Raw genomic sequence first — 22880 nt, 5'->3', positions numbered from 1 at the left:
TGTCAATACAGATAGAATGGGTCATGTCAATACAGGTGATTATGGTATATTTTTTTAAATGTATTCATTAATTTGCAAAACAGAGTGACAGAAACCAAGAGAGAGAAAGAATCTTCCATCTACTAATTCCCTGTACAGATACCTGTGACAACCAGGGCAGGGACAGTTTGAAGTCAGGAACCCAGATTCCATCTAGGTTTCCCATGTGTGTTCCAAGTGCTGGCTTGACCCACTGTGCGGCAATGCTTGCCCCTTTATTGTTGGGGGCACTGATAATGCCCTGCCGTAAGATGGCGCCTGGACCCTTTCTTCCGCGGGACGGGAGACCCCGATACTTTATGATGTTTTAAAGTTTGGCAATCATAGGTGTAGAGTTGTAGAATATTACTTGCTGAGTTGAAGAGAATTTAAAAAGTACATATGTAATGTATCATCCAGGAAGAAATGTAAACAAAACTCATCCTTTCATGATATATCGGCTGCGTTTCTTCATGTTTTGACATTCTTATCTCTCTCTTAGACCATTGCATTGCCTTCATCATTGGTCTGTATGATGCATTCCCATCAAACCAGACAATAAATCTTCATTTAACATTTGTATGTGCCAAGAATTCTGCAGGGATATGAAACAGTTACTGCCCTTGCATACATTAGCAACTCTGTTTTATGAAAACTAATACAACTGTAGCCTTATAGCATACACTCGCTCCGGTCATATACTTAACTACTTCAGTCAAAGCAGCATGTGTGTATTTACTCTTCCCTCTGATGTGTCAGCTTTTAGCTTATGACCAACAGAAAATGGCACAAGTAACTTGAGACTTTAACACTCATGAAGAAGTGCCAGGCTCCTATTGTAGTCTGGCCTGACCCAGCCCAGCTTGTCATGACCATCTGGTGATTGAAACAGTGACTAGAAGACCTAGCTCTTTGATTCTCCCTCTCTCTGTAACTCTGCTTTTCAAAATAAATAAGTTTTCTTTTTTTATGTAAACTATGGACAGAAACCCAAAAGAGAGAAGGGCCTTAAGTCAGAATTTAGAGAAAGAGGTAAAAAACATAAAGGATAGGCAGACTCAAGAAACCAGAGGATGAAAATCAACTAGGTTGTGGGATAAATGAGAGTCTTCACTTTAAATTTCTTTAGAAACAAACCCCAACAATAAAATCTAAAAGTTAAGACTCTCATACTGGAATTTCCATATGTAAGGGTTGCAGTTTTGATATTCATGACTACTCCCAAGGAAAAAAGAAATCAACTTTTAAAGCTGGGATACAATTAGCACCAACTTTATGCAGAGAACTGTGCTTCAGCAAGAGTCAAATAGCCTGAAGTGCCTGCATTGGTTGAGCCAGCCCACCATGAAATGGTTGATAGGAAGTTGAGTTTAATACAACAAACTACAGAACCAACACTTGATCCCAAGGCAGGTTTGTGTTTGCCAGAATTCCAAATTCACAACCAGGATCAAATGTAGGCCATATTAGCTGCTTTGTATTTTTAATCTTTCTATTGACTTACCCAAGGAACACTAATTAAAACAAGAAGTAGAGCTACTTCTTTCATGCACAATTTTGGATTCTGAGTTGTATGTTGAAACGATGTATTACATCTGTGCATGCTTTTTTTAACAAAACAAATGTTCAATTGCTTCAGGGTGCGACTGGTTGGCAGGGGGAAAAAACTGTATCTTCTCTATGAAAGTACAAAGAATACAACTTTAAAAACTTAAAATTAAGGCAAAGTTCATATAAAACAAATGAACCCATAAAATCTATAGCCTAGAATATTTTAGATTAATCTGAAAAAACTGACATCTAGGATTTTGAAAAATAAGAAAAGCCATTTGGTAAACTACTTAACTTGGATTTTTATTTGATTCTGTTTCTAGGTTCCAGATTCAGAGATGTACAACTGACCCGAACAGTTATAAAAGCTTGGGAGACAGCTTTCGAATGATTTTCCGAACAGAAGGGTATGTAATTTCCTTAATGCAAATGCTCTTTATGATATAGAAATTTTAATTTATCTCTAGTTAACATGCTTCCTTGTTTTGAATGGTTTATTTTTATAATCTTCTTCAAACATTTATTTAATTGACCAAACACAAAGTTACAGAGAGGGAGAGAGAGAGAAAAATGGTCACAATGACTGAGGCTGGGAAAAGCTGAAGTCAGAAGCCTGGAGCTCCATCTGACCCACATGTAGGTGACAGGGCCCAGGAACTTGGGCCATCATTTACTGCCTTCCCAGGCATATTTGCATGTAGCTGGATCAGAAGTGGGGCAGCTGGAACTCAAATCAGTGCTCATGAGATACTGGTCTCCCAGGCAGCAGCTTAACCCATGTCACCTCAGCGCCAGCCCATAGTTTCATAGTCTTATTAAACAAGAATGCTTGTAGGTATTCTTTCCTGTTTTTTTTTTTTTGCCTGATACTATATTTGGAAATTCAATGCATATATAATGGCAACTACCACAGGATATGAATAATTAGTTTTATGAGGCAAGGACAATTTCCAATTTATACCAAGAAGGCTTTTTAAAGTTCTCATAGCTGGATCTATTTGAACTTAACATTTTTCTATTTTCATACTTAAATACAACGCCCAAACACATTCTTTGTTTGCATAGCAGTTTGTGGAAATGCAATCAAAACAAATCTGTATCAAAAAACGATGCATCAAATTCCTAATTGTATCTGATAAGTGACCAAATAAGTAGAATGTTTTTCACCTGAGGTAAAGCTTCTTTAGTGTGTGTATTTAGTTAAAGTCTGCATATACTCTGATTTTTAGGTAACACTATATTTGCTTTGGGAAGTTAATATTGTAAGAATATTGGTTGGAAATAATTAACCAAAAGTACAACAGTAATAACTAATATATAACTAGTTCCTATTTTATACTTAAGAATTTTCCTTATAAGTTACTGATGTGGATTCTATCAGGATCCATTCTACCTAGATAAAGAAACTAAAGCTTAGACAAGTTAGTAATGTTTGCTTAGGTGGTATTTGGTAGACGTGGCTTTCCAATTGTGTCTGCTTAATCTCAGAGTGTAATCTAACCCATTTCACTACCTCATTTGCTAGATGATATTGTGAATACTATTCTGTTAATCATCTTTACCAGTAAATACGTGTGATGGATATCTCTCTATAGCAATAAACAGTAGCATGGTAACTTAGTATCCACATGCTGCAGTTTATTCACTTAACCCCTTTGGTAGTCATTTAGCTGGTTTCCAGATTTTCATGTTTATTAACAGTAGTGCAATGAATATTCTCAGACTATTTGAATATTTATACATACATATTTATTATATTATACATTATAAATACTATTTATTTCTGTAAAAGAAGCTGATAGCTATGAACTCACAGTACCATAAAATAGGTATTTTTATGTTACCAATATTGACAAATTAGCTTACAAAAAATATTCAGCTATCATGATTAGCATAATTTTATACCCTTGGTGTTTGAGAGTTCCTCTTCATATCCTCTGAGCCAATCATGATTTAATATATCTGTCACCCACATGCATCTCTTTTTTAGCATCTGATGGAGGGAAAAAATAAAACTATCTTAATTGTAGTTCTTTTTACTGGAATTTAGTGAACTTTTATATTATATGTCATTGTTTCTTTCATGATCACCTATTTGTGTACTCTACCAATTTATCTTAGGTTAGATCTTTTCACTGATTTCTAGGAGCTTAGTGTACCATAGATATTGATATTTTAACTGTTATATAAATCATGAATATTTTGCCATGGTGTTTCTACACTTTTCAGAAGTTTGTGATTTTTGAAAATGGGCTTTGTGATTGTATTTATCTTTTACTTTATATCTAAACTTGATGTTACATTTTTTTAAAAAGACATCTTCTATACTCAAAACGATTTGCCTCTAATTTTTTTCAACATTTAAATCCTTAATTTATCTAAGACTTTTTTAATGAAGAGTGTAGTGTAACCAAATTAAAATTCATTTTGAAATGATTTGTCAATTGTCCAAATTTTGTATTGAAAAGCTATTTTTATTTATTGATTGCAGGTGCTGATGTCAGATATTAAATTTCTATGTATTTAATATCTTCAGTCCTGTAACAAACATTTCTCCATTCCATGTTCTGTTTCATTAATGTGTCTATCTCTATGCCATTATTGCTTGTTCATTATTTTATCTTTGGATTTTCTGGGGGAACATGGGGAAATATGCTCCATGGCATATAATTCAAAATCCCTGTCCTGTTACACAGATTTCCTGGCATTGCCTGCCCTTATCCAGACACAATCTTCCTATACTAACATGCTCTAGAAACAGTAGTCAGTTATAGTCCTCTGAACTCTCACACTGTCATGCCTTTTTCATATTCTTCCCTTGTCCTGCCAGACCCAACTACCTAATCCATCCCACAACCTAGACCTCTTCAAAGGTGATTTCAAGCATTATCTTTCCTTACAATCTTTTTTCTTCACAACTAAATTCTCCCTCCTTTCTTGCCTCTTCCTGCCCCTCTTTCCTTTTCCCTTTCTGCCATTTTCTTCATACACACACACACACACATACACATTTCTATAAGGTCATGGTTGTGTATTCTGATATCTGGGTTCCGCACTAAGTAAAGACAGTAGGTATACAAAATAAAGCCCACAAGTAAATCAAAAACATCACATCAATATCATGATTATGTAAAATGACAGGAATGACAGTTCTTGCTAAAGACCATACTCTCTGAAGCTGAAGTAATGGTCTTGATGTCTGATTAAATGTTTTCCAAAAATTCTTGCTATGACTCTGCAGATGTCACACCTAAGTGCCACACATTGACAATTGTACCTATATTTATGAAAAGTGAGGTAAAAATTGTCTTCACTTTACCCAAAATATGAGTATATAAAGCTGAGAAATTATAGTAAATCATATAATCAATGGAAGTGCCCCTTTCCAGTAAGGCAGCATGCTAGTATTGCCAAGTTCTGTAAGCTGTAACCGATATCTCTGAATTAAACGTGGGAGCTCCTTAGGCAGGATCTGCATTTCGTGTATGTTTTAGAATGAATTTAATGCTTCTGCTTTGATATCAAATAATATAACAAACACACTCTATGTGTGGTCCTTGCCTAGTAAAACCAGCCTTTTCCCATAATGTATATGTAATTGCTTCTAGAACAAATTGAGATTACACAAACAGAAAACAAAAATGAAAAACCTGTTTAATGCATTCCAAATTCACTTTCCCATAGTAAAGGTAGGATGCCTGAAGGACAAATAGGTGTGTAGTCTGCAGAGCAGGTAGCACTGACTTCTAGTGCGATTTGAAGCGTTCATCTCTTCCAGGTTTTCTTGTCTTCTCCAAGATAAAGGTTTTAAAAATTGATCATTGTTGTTTAGAAACATTTAACTCTGCTGTTCCAGACAGAATCTGTACAGGACTCCCATCTCCTGTGGTTATACAGTGGCATGGTCCTCCCCTCCCCTGACCATTCTCACAGGTACAGTTCCCCCACCTCGCGGCCAGGAATGACATGCTTCCAACAGATGACAGCACCACCACAGGGTACAAACCTAAAAGCACAGAAGCATGGTACTTTTATTGAAGACATAGCTTTTCAACCAGCTTTACAAAATGAGATTGATTTTTTTTCTTTTTAGAAATCGGATACTAAATAAGGATTTCTATTAGATAGAATCCTCATACTTAGCTTTTATGAAAGAGCCATTTCTCTAATGTAGAAAAGAAAACTGATATGAATTGAAGGAACATGAGAAATCTTTCTACTGTTGAAACATCCTCAGCATTTTCTGGTCTGACACGAGCAGACAGGTCCATCTATGGTAATCAATGAGTCCTGGAAACATGAAGGTGAATCCTACTTGATTTTGTACCAATGTGGTTCATTGTGTAAACTTAACCTGGTAGTCTGTGGCTTGGTGACCGTGTTTACCAGGCATTGATGCCTCTCACTTTGCTTCTTTTTCTTTTTTTTTCTGGAGCTTCTTCTGGGTCTCCCACGCGGGTACAGGGTCCTAAGGCTTTGGGCCATCCTCGACTGCCTTTCCAAGCCACAAGCAGGGAGCTGGATGGAAAGTGAGGCTGCTGGGATTAGAACCTGCACCCATTTGGGATCCCAGCGCGTTCAAGGTGAGGATTTAAGCAGCTAGGCCATGGCACCGGGCCCTCCCTTTGCTTCTTATGACAAATTTTTCCAGTCACGTGTGTGCCTGGCATTCCTCTAAAAAGAGAAATAGCAATGTTCATGGATGGCTGAGAGGATTGTAAATTACACTCATGTAAAACCAGGACATGAGTAAACTTACCCCTTCTATTCCTCCTTTGAAAATTCTCTAGTGGCAATTTTTTCTGAAGTAAGAAAAATCAAACTGAAAAGAGATTGTGGTAAAATAGGTCAAGAAAGATGTAAAGCTAGCGCTCATTTTCCTCAGTGTCTCCATACACTATGCTAAGGGTTATCTCATGCGTGATTCTGAGCTCAGCACAGCATCTGCTACTCAGACTCTGTATTGGGTAACTAGTGATGAGACAGGTCACAGATACTAGTGTCGTAACCGTAGTTTTTCCATTGTAGAATGTCACCTTTCACAGAAGACTAAATTATGTTATTTGCCATTGGAAAAGTAGACAAGATGGAAATGATGGCTATAACCCCTAATTTTTAAATAGCCATTCTATAATCTTTGGTATTCATTCCCTCAAATCACACAGCAATTGAAAGCAGCTTGTGCCTCTTCCTTCAAATAAAATATGAAAGCTCTAAGAGACCTGTTTACATTCAATCAACCAAATCTTGGCAGTTCTGAGACAGCACCACAAGCCCCTGGAAACTCAAGAGTCTTAATCCAATTGCTGCTGCATCCCATGCAGTTCACTTTATGTCTCTGGTGGCTTCAAGGTTTCCAGTCATAGACTCTGATCTTGTATGTTCTTTAGCTATCTTAGGAGAAAAATTCTTGGGCATTGGTTTGCCTAAGGCAAATAACTAGGAAACAGCTAGGTCAGATTAAACTTGTTTCAAATGAGAAACATGTTGATTGCTAGTGCCTTCAGAAATATGGTATTCTTCAACAAGCATTGCTGTAGAAAATATGTGGTTGCATTTGGTCGAGGGTGCATTTGAACTGTGTTTCGTTTCACGATTTGTTTTTTGTAACCACTGATGGTGCCCCACGTATCATCTTACAATCAGACCACTTGGTGATTATAATATTTTCTAGTTAAATGACATTTAAGGCCTCATTTTATGAGCTCCAGTGTAATTGGCTAATTTGGTAAACTCCAGATGTGTGAGATAATGTGCCACTCATTTAAGTGCCTTTCAGACGGCATAAATGGCACAGCCCCAGGAGGTATAATCACTCCCTCTTGTTTTCATTAAGAAGGGGAATAAGTGGCTTGTGACACAGACAAAGGAAGTGGGACGTCTACAACTCTAAATCAACAATGTTGTACGATTTAGACATTTTCTCTGTATCAGTGGACTCACACTAAGATCTTTGGTTTCATTTGGTAACTTAGTGAGTCTGCTTTTTAAAAAATGATTTACTCTGCCACATCGGGACCCTGGGTTATTATTAGGAAGCCATTCCCCAACCCCAGGTACTGGGGCAATTGAGAGGCTGGGTGTGGCTTCTCCCCTTATCTTCCCCCTTCTCCAGGATACAGGAAGAAGAAATAGAAAATTTGGAAACAATGATCACACCCACTTTTCCTTAACCCTCATTCCTTTCCACCCTGATCAACTATGTAAACATCATCAAAAAATTTTAAAGTGTCAACAAAATGGTTTACTCAACCAGCATCACTGTTTGAGGTTTAAGTTCCCTGTAAAAATAAAGAACTACTCATAAGAAAAATCCCTTAGCAAAGGAACCTCTAGAACCCACCCCTCACTCTCATGTGTAAGTAATGGAAAGTGTTTGGTTCAACGGATGATGGATGAACTGTTCCCACAGCCAGGAATTACAATGATTTCAGCAATCAACACCCTGACCATCTAAACCAAGTTCACCAGGCCCAGTAGTCACTGCTGCTTTTCTGTTCTCTCAATTCCCCATCATCATCTCACCGAGTTCTACTCATTTGCCTACCATGAAGTGCTCGATGGGGTAGATGGTTCTTTCTTTTTAGATTTATTTGTTTCTATTGGAAAGGTAGATGTACAGGAAGGAGAGACAGAGAGGAAGATCTTCTGGCTGATAATTCACTTCCCAAATGGCTGCAATGACCACAGCTGAGCCAATCCAAAGCCAGGAGCCTGGAGCTTCTTCCAGGTTTTCCATGCAGATGCAGGGTCCCAAGGCTTTGGGCCGCCCTGGACTGCTTTCTCAGGCCACAGGCTGGATGGAAAGTAGAGCAGCTTGGACATGAACCGGCGTCCATATGGGATCCAGGCACTTGCAAGGTGAGGATTTAGCCATTTGAGATATCGTGCTGGGCCCAGTGTTTCCTGTTCCTGAGGCTAGGCAGTCTTGCTTGATGGAAAATCCAAGGGAATTCCAATACAGGTGAGTTGTCACCCCACACTGGTAATCTGTAGGGCAAATTGATTGTGTATAAATCCGTGGTGTGGATTGGCCCAAGTGAATTCTTTTTAAGATGGGTCCCAATTGTGCACTCCGATCCCTGTGATGAGTTTCCGGGTTTCGGACTACTTCCTCTCTGCTCTTTTATGTATTACCAGACAGGTGCTTTCTTCAACCTACTGGAGCTCCTTGGGTGCTCCCTTGTTTGTGTATGGTGACCATGGAAAAAGCCAAAGGGACAGCTGTTCTTGATTGTACGCCATGAAGTTCAACCCTGGTTCACGTTAGCTCCTTATTGATGGCATGGCAGGAGTCCTGTTTAGCTAGGGAAATTTTTTTAAAGGAACAAGAAAGAAATAACAGAATAGGTTAAAATGTACAGAATAAATTATAGCAAAATTACCTGCTAGGGCTTATGAATGATGGTCCCAGGTCCAGAATATGGCATCATGTAGATTGAAGCCATTTTCTTCTTCCAAGTCTTTTCTCATTTTGAGCAGAGAAAATAGTGATTATCTCTATAGTCAGGTGTGGACATATGGTTATGATTCTCAAAAAATTTGTCTTTCTTTTATGGGATGTTGGCATTGCAGATGATAACCTTATCAACTACGCTATAACAATGGTGCGATGTGGGAGATCACCCCTGGATCTCCACCTGCCTATCCCATATGGGAAGCCATGGGCACATGGCACACAGTACCTTTGGCTAACAGACCCCAACATGGTCTGTTCACTTGGCATGTAGCAAGAGCCATGGGCTGCACCCTAGTTTCTCTTTCCTACTCTGCTAGGACTTCCTTAAAAACAACTCTACGAAGTCAAATGTTACATTCATCCTGCTTTTCAGCAGGTGAATAGTCTGCCCTGAGATACAATTTCCTGTGCTTCCTGACCTTTAACTTCATTGGAGAGTCCAGAGACATAGACGTATCTGTTAGCCAGTCACAATGTTGTTGTAATGTTGTGACTGTCCTTCTGCCTGCCCCTTTCTCCTGTATAATCTTGTGACTTCTCCAAAAAAAGGACATTCTTCACCACCATTTGTCTCCAAGTGTTTCTGCTGCAGAAGAGCACTGTTGCCTCACCACTCGGTGGTTTTGGGGCCTGCTGGACAGAAACCCCCAGGAGTACTCTCTCATTTATTTTAAATCAGCTCTAGATTATTTATTATACTTAATGCATTATAAGTATTATGCTCTATTTAGAAGATAATTATAAGAAATAAAATCTGCACATTGAGTATAAATGCAATTTTTTTCAAACATTATTGACTCATGACTAGTTGAATTTATGGATGAATAACCCGTGGTTACAGAGAACCAAATGTCATCTTTTTTTTCTTGAAAGCTTATTTGGCTAATAACTTTAAACCTAGATGATTTAGAAACCCAAAGTTGAAAATGGTAACACAAAGGGTAAGGAAAAAGAATACCAAGGATAGTCAGTGCCTTATTTCAGTGTGTTTTTAAGGTAGTTGAATGCATTTGCTACATTATTTGGCATGTGTATCTTTACCAACTCAGTCAACACCACCACTAAGGCTCAGCACCACTGACTCCAACCATGCTTACTGGGTGGGGAAGTAGAATAGGTCCTCCCACATCTTTGAACCATGGAGCAGATGGTGAATTTTCAGCACTCAGATGGCGGCATCTGGGGCATCCATGTCCCAGAGGTCTGTTTCCTTTCCTCAACCATAGGTCCTTTGCTCTGCCCACAACATGACCTTTAAAACAGTTTCAGCCCCTCCATTTCTCTGCTGTCATCACTGCAGACTGCAAGCTAACAGTCACATTCCCACTTCCTATGCCTCTCACTAACAGCACTTTCTAACTTACTGACTAGTCTTTGGCAAGGATTTAACCATTGCCAGAGAATAAGTGGAAACGTTTGCAGTGATGTCAGCCCATCATCAAGGGCTGATTAAGACACCAAACACAGCCCATGGCCCCTCTCAGCACATGGTGCTGACAAGAGGGAAAAGAGAACCAGTTGTTTGGATGGAAGTCATTGTCTTTTCTGAAAGACTGTTGTCTCAATTCAGAGCATGGGCAGAAATTTCTCATGTTTAGCAAATGGAGGGACTCCATAGCCAATGTAAGATATTTTAGGTTATAACATGTTATATTATTTTATTTATTTGAAGAGGAGAAGGAAAGAGAGAAAAAGAAGACAAAAGAGAGAGCTCCTGTTTACTGACTTATTACTCTAATGCTTGCAAAAGCTAGAGCCAGGCCAGGAAGGAAGCTAGGAGGTAGGAACTGGAAACACATTCAATGTCTTAGCTGTTGGCTGCTACCTTCCAGAGTCTACCTTCGAAGGAAGCCCAAGCCATGAGTGGGAACCGGAAATCGAACCCAGGTACTCTGATGAAAAATTCAGGCATCTTACCCAGTAGGCTACATTCCACTCCCAGGCCTTTATTGTAACTTATTCTGGGTTTCTGGTGAATTGAAACTGCAGTCATTTTGAGAGGGAAAAAAATGTCTTTCCACAGCAAAAGTCTTTCTTGCAGTGTTATTGAATCTTTTCATTGGAAAATGAGAAAGATTCCTGAAAGCACTCTTCTATGTCTGATACATTCATTACCAAAAGGAATTTCAGAATGATTTGGCATGGACAGAGTTAAAGAAATTAATGCCATATCTTCATTATTAATCTCATGTGTTTTCTTGCTGGTCTCATGACTTTGGCTGTACCTTTTCTACAGTTCTTCTCGGTAGTTTGAAACTGGACAAAGGCAGACAATTCAGATGCTGTTGTGTAGTGATTACATTCAAAACTATTGCTATTATGTTGTCCCTTTACTCTTTGTGAAATGCGTACATGTGTGTCATCTCACTTGCTATCAATAAAAATCTTAGTAAGAAGATAGAGCATGTAGTTTTGGTTGTCTGGTCAGGAAATTAAAAAAAGATGCTGAGACTAGCCCACCATTTCCCAGCTGGTGTTATGTCAGGACCGAAATTTATCTGGGGTCTTACATATACTAAACCATGCTAACTACCCTATCAAAGCTAAAGAGTAGTATTAGTAATGACAGAAGCAGTGTTCCTAACGAACACTATTCCCCTTGTGGGTTCAAAGCATTGTCACATGTATCTCTCAGTTGGTGGAATAGCATCTACGGGGTTGGGGAAGAAATGACATGCCTGGTTATAGAAAGACTTTGGGTCTCCATGAGAAAACTTGAGCAGGGAGGAGTTCAGTGAGAGTCTCAGAAAAATAGATAAATTCCTGAGATCAACACTCAACATAAAGTTATTGGTTTAGGAAAATGGCAGGTTTCTTGGACAGATTAAGTTGAGCTAGAGATGTATTCTGAGTACTACCATCATCTCATGAGACTAGGATTGAGGCCTAGAGTGCTTGGGACAGAACTATTTCCAAAGTGAAGTTACCAGATGAAGTTTGAGCTAAAGACTTACTGCATGACCTAACTGAGTTATTTGACCTGTTAATGCCTGCGCTGAACTGTGCTCCAATATTGGATTATAACCAGAAGCCCAATATTTGAGACATCACTTGCTGCTACTTATAGTCTGCATTAGTGGTAAGGTGGAGTCAGGGGTGAGTCAGGCATTGAACCGAGGACTGTAACATGGAATGTGGGCATCTCACCTGTCAACTTATCCACAAGGTCAAACACCACCTCTGACGTTTAGAAATCTCTAATGTTTCCCACTGGTCAATGCGGTAGCAGCCACATTGATTGCATCTACCTCCTGCTATTCATGTCTGTGTTCATTCCTCCTCTCTTTGAGCATGGAGTGGGTTTATTGATCCTTTTCTGATGAGAAGAATGTGACAGAAGTGACAACATTTTACTTTTTAGGCTAACTTGTCATCAGCTCTGACTTTCCTATCGAGGACTTTTTCACAGAGAACTAATGAATACAATAATCAAAACAAATTCGAAGCCCTTGACATACCTACGGGGGACCTGCTGTGAAACTTCATCTTAGCTGGAACATTCATCTTCTGTTCCGATCCTTCCGAACCAGTTTTCATTTCTAAAATAATGTTTCTATACATTTTCCCATTTATGTTCATTAGTCAAGAGTTTCCTTTTGCTTTTTATCCATGTATGAAAATTTTGATCACACATAAATTGTAAGCTTACCTTTGCAACTTTCTCTTTGATACCTTCTCTCATGATCCAGAATGGAAGTAGTTTCTTTCCTCTGTTATCTGAAAGATTTTGTTCTCTTATGGAAAATTTGTCTTTGGAGTCAGAAATTATAATTCCACTTACAAGTTTGAATCAGATTATGATTCCTCTTACAAATTTGGGTCCTTGGGCAAGTTATTTAATCTTACTTGTAATATGGAGGCAATAATAGTAAGTACTTCAGTGTATTGCTAGCATTCAGTATCAATTGTTAGCTAGTTTCATTTTTAGTGCTTTATGTTGTAACTAATTAGTTGTCACTATTCGCAATTAATAAAATATGGAGAATTCTAATGAAGTCATATATGGAGCACCTATAGTGTTTCACATGGTTCTTTATATGTTATCATCCAATTTGTGTTTACTGAATTTTATTAAATGATCACTGGTTTCATACATTTAACTACTCTGAATACATTCATATAGGCAAAGAAATAACCCAAATCAGGCAAATATCAAGAAAAATGCATGGTTTCCATGGCATTTTTAAAAATTCTTTTTTTTTCATTATTTAGTTCCTTAGGCTCAAGGTTTTCCCTTCCACCCTCCCCAATCCTCCCCCACCTATTGCTTTCCCCTATATTGCAACGATAGTTTAGTCCCTTGTAGTCACAAGTCCATCATTCTGCCAGGTAAGTGTATCCTGACATTGTAGGCATAGAGAACGGCACAAAGTCCAGTATTCTAATGTTAAGATATGTTGAACAGTTTCATTGGGAGTTCACCTTTCATTAAGAAGTAAAGATGCATCCTGCAGTTTATCTCCACTTCATGATACTTGTCTCCATTGTACAGATCCTCTAGATAAATGTATGTGTATACATGGTAACCTATATGAATACTGATCTTGTATTTTGCTTGAAGGTTCCATGGCATTAATTTTGTTAAATTTTTTAAATGTATGTAAAGGGTGGATGGCATTATTAGGAGCAAAATTATAAACATTATATTTTGAGTATACCTTCAAAGAATAACTTCCTTTTAAAAATTTCAACAAGGCAATAGAATAATGTTTTGAATATATACTTATTTTTATTTGAAGGGCATATTTGAAGAGGGCCAAAGAAGGGATGGAGGTCTTCCATCCATTGGTTTACTCCCCTAAATGGCTGCAATGGTGAGAGTTGAATCTATCAGAAGCCAGGAACCAGGAGCTTCTTCCAGGTCTCCCACATGAGTGCAGAGGCCTAATGACTAGGACCTTTTTTGCTGCTTTCTCAGGCACATTAATAAGGAGCTGGATTGGAAGTGGAGTAGCCAAGACTCTTAACAGGCAATGGCTTACTCTATTATGCCACGGTGCCAGCCCTGACAGTAGAATGATATTAATGGCCGTACAGATGTATGAAGGTAGGCAGGTTTTGGTATATAGTTTTGGGATCAGAAGACTCAACAATGGAACATGAAGCTGAAAAGTATTGGGAGTTTGGTTAGAGATGCCAGAAGGACTAGGAGAACCCATGTGAAGTGCAACCAGCCTACTTCCATTGCTTTCTGTATGCCACGTCTTCATTACTATTCTCCCTACCATACCTGCCTGAGGCTTCATAAGGAGACATCAAGGATAATCTACATGAAAAACAATTCTGGTTAATAAAAAGATGAAGTAAAGTAAAATCAAATGAACATTTTAAGTGAAATAAGAGGCAGATTAAGAGTTAAGATTTTAAGGCCCAGTGTGGTAGCCCAGCAGCTAATGTCCTTGCCTTGCAAATGCTGGGATCCCATGTGGGTGCCAGTTTGTGTCCCAGCAGCCCTGCTTCCCATCCAGCTCCCTGCTTGAGGCCTGGGAAAGCAGTAGATGATGACCCGAAGCCTTGGGACCCTGCACCCACGTGGGAGACCCAGAAGAAGCTCCTGGCTGCTGGCTTCGGATTGGCTCAGCTCTGACCATTGCAGTCACTTGGGGAGTGAATCATCAGATGAAAGACCTTCCTCTCTGTCTCTCCTCATCTCTACATCTTACTTTCCAATAAAAATAAATAATTTTTTTTAAAAAAAGGAGTTAGGATCTTATGTTTTTTATTAGATCCACTCCTGATAGAGTAGCTTGTATCGAACAGGCCTTTTATTTCAACCAACAACAAACATTAGACTCAATACTGAAAACAGCTGTTGGAAATTATTTCAGAGCTTCCAAAACAGGCAGAATAGATGAGGGGCTCCAAGACCTGGGAAAAGAAAGCCTCCGTAAGTGAGCTCTGAATTCATTCAGTCTTCTCACTCAGATATTTTACTAAATTTTATGGGAACGAGTGGAAGAACAAATCAAGACCAAGTTTGAGCTGAGAAGTGGTAGCAGCAAGTTAGGGGAGGTAGTGGTTTGTAGGCTGATATTTGGGGCTATTTAATGCCTAGGACCTAAGGAGTATAAATCAGGAGTAAAGAGAAACTTCCAAGAGGTAAGCACAAAGATCTATGCACAATTTCCTCTTGAGACATTTGTCACCTCCTGAGCTGTATGTGAGCAGGAAGAAATCCCAAGAAGCAAAGCAAAATAAACGAAAATAGTTGAGAAACTGTGGAAATGGGCAGGTATCAGTAGCCCCAGGATAAGAATTCATACCCAGTCAGATGGAGGAGTCCTGGTAAGCATTCCAAGTTCTCAGTTGAAACTCAGAATGTGAATGCCATGAATTAGAGCTCTGCCCTGGTGATAGTGACAGAATACAAACATGTTGTCCCTTGCAAAGCCCCAATTCAGGCCCCACAAAGTGAAGGTGATTTGCTATAATCCATCTGTTAGTGAAGAGAGAGTGCATTCCTCTCTGGAGGAAGAAACCATCATTTACCGTCTCTTCATGTGCAATGTTCTATATACGATTAAAAATGACAGAATCTTTGGTGGGCTTTTTTCTTGGTAGTTTTGGCTTGGAACATCTGCATCCTATATTGGAATGCCTAAATTGAAGTCTCAGAGTCAACCCTGATTCCAACTTCATACTAATTCATGGCCTGGGAGGCTACAGTTGATGGCTTGAGTCCTGGTTTCCGGTCACCCAAGTGGGAGACCCGGCTTGAGTTGCCATCCCCTGGCTTCAGCCTGGTCCCACCCTAGCTGATGCCAAGGTTTGATGAGTTGACCGAGAATGGAAGATGGCTTTCTTGTGCACACTCTCTCTCTCCTTTTCCTTCTTTCTCTCTTCTTCCTTCTTTCTCTCAATTATTTTTTAAAAAAATAAAATGCTCAAATCTCAAGAGAACAGAGAAGAAGTGGTTCAGATTTCAGAATTTTCAGACAAGGATCTTTTTTGTTTTATTTTGTTTATTTTCAATATGATAAAATGTATATACTATGACATTCATCATCTTAACTATCTTTAAAGTGTACAGTTTGGTGGTCTCGGGTACAGTAAGAGCCTTGTATAGTGATCAGCATCCATTGTCTGAGCTTTTTCACTCCCCAAACTGAAACACCATACCCATTAAGCATTAATTCCCCATTTCTCCTTCTCCCTATACAGACTGTTTCGTCTGTGTGTTTTGCCCCTTTGGGTATCTTATATAAACAGATTAATGGAATACTTGCTCTTTTGTAACCAACTGGCTTATTTTGCATAACATGGTATCAGGAAGGTTCATCCACATTGTAGCTTGTGTGCATTACTTTCCTTATGTTTTGAGTCTCATATCTCATTTTATAGAATATATACCACCTTTTGTTTTTCTGTCCACATTCAGGTGGCTACTTGGGTTATTCTGCTTTTTGGCTATTGTGAATAGCACTACTGTGTACATTGTTTATATAACTATCTGTTTGAATCTCTTCTCTCATTTATTTTGGACATATACCCAAAAGTAGAACTATCAGATCAGAAGATATTTATTTTTAAAAGACAAGGTGTTTTACAGATTTGTTTATTTGAAGGAATTAGAGGGAAGGAGATGCGTGCACACGCGTGCGTGCGCACACACACACACACACACACACACACACATACAGGGTGAGAATGAGAGAGAGAAGAAAAGTGAGAGAGACTGATCTTCCATCCACTGGGTCGCTCCTCAGATGGTCACAATGGCCAGTGCTTGGCCAGGCCAAATCCAGGATACAAGAGCTAAAAGCTTCATTCATGTTTCCCACATGGAAGCCCAAGTACTGTACCATCTTCTACTGTTTTTCCCAAACCATTGGCAGGGATCTGGATGGGAAGCAGAGCAGCTGGGACCCGAATCAGTCCCCATATCAGATGCCAGCATTGGAAGTGGGGTTCACCTTGACATGCCGTAACACTAGCCCCCACTCAGACTTTTTAAAACAAGGTGTAATAATAAATATATTCAAGAAAGTAGAAAAATGAAATCTGTAAAAGCAAAAAATGTTCCAGCACAATTCCTGAGAATAGCACAGCTAAAAATATAAATTCAACTGTAGATTTTAACTCACACACTACATTGTCAGTTTAAAATACATTGTCAGTATTCAATGTGTTGGTCATTGTGTAAGTTCATATCAGAGACCATATTTTATAGTATGCAGTAGTAGATAATTAAATATCATAGTTAGTTAACTAGGCACTGGACACTTCTGCAGGTACTTCACATTCACTCACAAGGAGCTAACAGTGGAAGAATCATATTCTCATTTCACTCATGAGTTAGTCAAAATTAAAATAAGTATGTAACTTGTTCAATTTCTCTGAGGTTGTAGAAATTAGAACCCGAGTAATCTAGGTCCAGATCCCCTGTATTATTTGGAAAGATACATTTTTAAAATAAATTATTCTTTGACTAAATGGCTAGCTATAATTTAAAAAAAAATTAAAAATCAAGAAACTAACTTGCTTAACTCTTCTTGCAATGTGACCTTCACATTTTTTTTTTCAAATGTCCCTTCTGGATGATGGGACACTACTTAATGTACTTTGGCAAGAGCTATGTTATGCATCTTTGACATACAAGAAGCACCACCATGATGAACAAAATGTCCCGTCTTTCTCTTTTACTCCAAATTGCTCAGGGCCACAAGACACAAGCCATGGATTTACACTTGACACTCTCGATTTCCTCTTTTCACATTTGTGAGTCCCGTTCTCAGGATGTTGACATCTCTGTCTACATCCCTGTCTTCACTCCTTCCTTTACCCCATCACTTGTCTTAAATGTCTAATCTTCTTGCTGCATCTCCTCAGAGCCTGATGGCTTTTGAGGGCACACATCTCCAATGGTGGGGCATTCCTTGGGGAAATCCATTTGCTTTCAGCCTTGGCAGGAAATAACACACATTTATTACATGGAACAAAGGGAGTATTCATCAGTACTTTAAGATCCCCAATACATTTGCCTTCAGCTCTCTTTTTCTCAAACTCTTTTGTTCAACACGGTTACATATTCAAGTCCTATTTTGGTCTCTTTATTTTGAACCCTCATGTGAAACCACCTTTCTCAGTCTCTGTCTCTCTCCCTTTCCTTTCCTGGGTCCCTCCCTCTTTCCTTCCCTGAAAGAGAGTTACTCATTTCAGAGAATTTACATGAACAAAATCAAAATTAACCGTTCCTTTTGTGCTGCTAGACAATCACATTATTAGATAATCCTTTATTTTTCTGATACAAAATCTTATTCCCTGTAGTTAGCAAGTTTATTTGATGTAGGCAATTAAAGCAAACAACATTATTCGAGCTGAATACAGATGTCTGTATAACAAGAATAGCTATAACCTAACAAGTAAATAGATTTAGCAGTTTCCCAAGTGTACACAGCTCTCAGTTAAGCATCATATCAGATACATAAAAAATATACAGCTCTGGGCTTTTAAATGTTTAATTCTTCAATCAAATGACTATAGGAGCAGACATGATCCTTACACTCACGATTCTGCTAGCCTTTAAAAAACATCCTTCTAAAACTAACTATAAAAAGGTAGAGATTCAGCAGTTAGAGGGTACACTTTTGTTTTTTAAATACACTTGTATTTCTTCACACCTCTATATAAACATTCTCAATTACAGGAGAAAAAAAAAACTATGAGGGGACTTTCCAGACAGAAGTAAACTGTCCCCATAGGAAATAAAAATCTTCAAAGTGTCCCTTTCATTGAACTTTTTTCTCTTCCTACGACAAATGGACACATCAGACATAAAATTTAATTGAGAGCCACTAAAGCCAGGGTCTGGTTTACCTGAATAGGGGTGGTTACAGCATTCCATTAAGGAGACAACCAAGGCATTTAGAATGCACTGACTACCTTATGTTGCATTGCATTAAAAATCCAATCATTGTTGACTGCCTGGATCATCGTTTAGTTAGGATTTCAACAGCTTCCCCCTAAACTCTGCTATGTGTTTGTATGTTACATTTCTTTTTCGGTGTGATTGTTTGCATTTAAGAGCCAGTACACGTATTGACAATTCTTTGACCGCAAAGGTAAAGCCACCAAGAGTGTATCTGTTTATTGAGGACTGACAGCTTTATAGCGGACATAAAAATAATCTAATGTTTATTGGAGCAAATGTTTGGAGTGAGGATTAAGTGAAACTACTGAATAGAGAAAACCTTTTCATCCTATTCAGACTTCTCAAATAAGGTTTGGGATCCACTACATAAAAAATTTTTGTGTTAATTTTTTTAATGCTTTTCCCTAATTCGTCCTGCTGCTTACTGCCTTTCTCTTGGTTTCCCCCAGAGTATGTTTTACAACAGGGATTTTGAAATGAGTAAAACCCTGAAAAAGAAGATGCTACTGTTTAGACATTTGCTCCTATGGAATTTTCATGCACTGTACAAACTTTCTGGGTAATACCAACACAAAATTTAAACCACACCACTCTTAATATACTGTTTTGTTTTTCCTATTGATTCATGTAGTTTACACATAGGAATAGCCCTTGGTTTTCTTTTCTGTTTTTGTTGTTGTTGTTGTTTATTGTTGTTGTTTATTGTTAGCTGTTGGAGCTAAGAATCATAACTTGCTCTAAATTGTAAAAGAGGTGTTTTTTTTTAGTTTCTATTTTGCTTTTAACTTTGTGACAGAGCATTATAACATTACTTTTAATTTGATTAAGATGTTTGCAGGTCTTAAAAGATAAACTGCTTTCCATAAATGGAAATATTATCCATTTGAAAATAGTTGTGTAATTAGATTAAAAGTCAATTGAAAGATTGTTAGATTAAAAGAACTCAACTTTAATTTTTGCAAATGCAATGCTAGTTACAACAGTCCATAATATTTCCTTGTCTTAGTGTCTTTTCCTTTAACAATGAAAAACTTTGTATTCCTCTAACTCAGGCAATTGATATTCAGGATAGCTTTATTATTCTTCCTTTTAGCACACTTCTCCCACTCCTCCCCAACTCCTGATCCTATTTTCCATTTGGTAAAATATGTTTAGAAGAGGGGGAAAATAGCAGCTTACTGAAGATCGCTGGGAATGAATGACTGCTGAGCGGAGCCTGGGAAGCAGTTTGGCACTTGAGGCAGTTAGTCTTTCTCTTTTAAGACTGTTTGTTTCCTGACAAAGCTGATGGCAAATGCTCAAGTACTGTAGTTTGCAGTCTTATCACAGGAATGACCTGTCCCCATGTCCGTGGGTAAGTTTCTGTGAAAGTGTGGTGCATGTCATGCATAGGAATAGAGCAGACTCTGGAAAAGTCAGCATAGGGCTGAGAGGGTGTTAATTTCCAGGGATTTTGTACCAGGTGGGCATCTGATCCTCTTCACTAGGAAGCCACTCCAGGGTCAGGAAACCAACATCTCTCTTCAGGGTAGCCCTGGGATGTGACAGAGTATCCAAACCTCAGACAAAGTTCAGCAAATGTTCGTTGAACCAAATTACATCAAAATCTTTGACTCTGTTGGAAGACAAGTTACTGTTCTTTTTATTTACTAAGTGGAACATGTGACATAATTTATTCTTATTTCCCTTTTACATCATGTTCATGATGGTGAGGAACCTTCTAAAGCCTCGACTGAGAGATTGGAGGACTGGCAAGTATGGTGTCTGTGACATTTTCATGTGGCCCTTGGAACCCCTTCCTGTAGACCATTCTTCACACTGTCTGACTTCGAGGCTTCTGGCCATGTTGATTTCCATCATGCAGACAGCACTTCCTGGTCTGGCACTACAGCACCCTTCATCACACAACCCATGGCACTGCAGCATCGGAGCAGCTGATTGGCTTGTTCAAGAGGCTGTGCAAAACCTTCAGGCATCTAAATGCAGTGTCTGCGCCCCCTCTTCACACCCCCTGGCTGATCATGTATGGTTCAGAAAGAGCTCCTTGCACAGACAAGGTCTTTGAACAGCATCTGTGGGTCTGGTGTCTAGTTCCATCCCCAGATTGCTACTGGGACTTGCAGCCTGGTGAGCAGTGGGCCCCTGCGTGCCATTCCAAGAAGGACTGGTCAGCATCCTTGAGGCATGAGACTCACACTGACTAGATGCTTCACATATTCCCATTGTCACTCTCGGATCCATGTGGATCGCAGTTTCAGAAATAAGCTCTTCCTCGGCTTTGGATTTGTTTGATTAAAAATCTATGGATTGAGTAAAAACTCCTGTGAATCCTTCTTTCTTTGAAACCAAGCACAAAAACTTCAAGCAACACCCTAAGTCCAATTGAATGACGTTTGATTTTACCGTTTCTTTAAGACGCCTGGATCTTTGTTAGAATCTGTTCAGTGAGCAGAATTGTAGTGCCAGGCATGGAAACCAGGTTTCAGAAACGCCTGAAGGGTCAGAGAGTTCAACAAACTGCCGCCAAGCAGCACTGTGCTCAGAGTGCTCAGGTTTCCTCGTGACTTAACGTTGGCCAAGCCTACCGCTTTATTTAGGCTCCTAAGACTTTAGGAACAAAGTTTATATTTCTTTTTCTAAACTATACATCACTCAGAAGCATATTAAAATCATATTCTACTTTTGTATTTTTAAAACCAGTTTCCCCTGAGTCCCTCACAACAAAAAGGGCAATCTAGATACATTTTTTAACTGTATTTCTAAGGTTGTTGTAAGAACTAGGGTCATATTAGGATGGCCTGGGAATTTTCTTAACTCCTCTTGATTAACAAAGTCATAATAAATAAGGGTTTCATTTGAATGATCTAGTGCCACCCAATAGTAAATGTATGACTTGTGGGAAAAACGCATAAAGTTCATCAGTTTATGCTGCAAGTAAAATTTGAATTAGATGGAATTTATGAGATTTTTATGTTGTTGATTTTGGAACCTACTTTCATATATACACTTGAGCCATTCACACTAACTTTTGATTTTTATTTCTTGGATAAGTCTTGTTTTACTAGCATGTTGATATATATCATTAATAAGTGACTCTACAATTAAATTGTGATTCGTGGCAGAATCACAATTTCCAAAACGAAGTCTGAAACAAACGTCTTACATGTTAGTATTGTATGGCTGTTTAAGACTATCAAATTCATCTGTTGATACTTTTTAAGGGCAGGCATTGTGGTACAGCCTAAGCTACCACCTGGGATACCCACGTCAGGTATAGAAGGGCCTGAAACCAAGTCCTGTGTCTGCCTGTGCGTCCTAGCCATCAAGTTCCTTCTAATGTTCTGAGAAGGCAGTAAACAATGGTTCTGGCTGCTGGGTGCCTGCCACCCACATGGCAGCTATGGATGAAATTCACAGCTCCTGGCTTCAGTTGGGCATAGCCCTGACTGCTATAGGTACTTGGGGCTTGAACCAGTGAGTGCAAGACCTCTCGTTCTTGCTCTTGCTCACTCTCAAGTGCATACAAAAGAGTAAATGGACACATTTTAGAGAACTTTGTTAAAAATGAGGGTTAATAATTCCTTTTTGTCTTTCAGTGAAATAAATACTCTTGGAGAAAAATTAAAAAGTAAACATCACTAACAAGGAAATAATTTTTTGCTCATTCTACTCCCTGTTAATACTCCATGCATCTACCCCTGATTTTACATGTTCGTTGCCTGGCATTTTACCTACTCTGGCCTTGGCCACAGACTTCGTTCTTTGCTTTTTGTTTTTTTATTTTTTCACATTTTCCTCCTTGCCTGCTGATCAACAATTTTATTAACTATTTCTTTTCTTTTGAGGTTATATATACTCACTTTCACAGCCCAATAAAATAAATGTGTTTCATAAACTTTTTTGATTTGCTTCTTGTTACCAAGATGTTTTTCTATTTTTTTACTCTTCTCCATGATGGGTTTCTTGAAGGTGTGTGTGAGT

The 22880-nt window shown here is 38.6% G+C and overlaps 1 protein-coding gene across 2 annotated transcripts in view; it reads left to right on the top strand.

Moving 5' to 3' along the window:
* The window catches only part of SLC25A21 (solute carrier family 25 member 21), a 473857-nt gene that overhangs the window by 334363 nt on the left and 116614 nt on the right, over nucleotides 1-22880 (top strand). For both annotated transcript variants that reach the window (XM_004584775.2, XM_058666356.1), the window contains one exon: nucleotides 1893-1976. In XM_004584775.2, coding sequence (XP_004584832.1) covers nucleotides 1893-1976 — 84 coding nt within the window. The remainder of the gene's footprint in view (nucleotides 1-1892; nucleotides 1977-22880) is intronic.

This window comes from Ochotona princeps, chromosome 6 (assembly GCF_030435755.1).
Source record: "Ochotona princeps isolate mOchPri1 chromosome 6, mOchPri1.hap1, whole genome shotgun sequence".
NCBI lineage: Eukaryota > Metazoa > Chordata > Mammalia > Lagomorpha > Ochotonidae > Ochotona > Ochotona princeps.
Note: the sequence above shows the minus strand (reverse complement) of the source record. Positions and strands in the feature narration are given on the sequence as shown.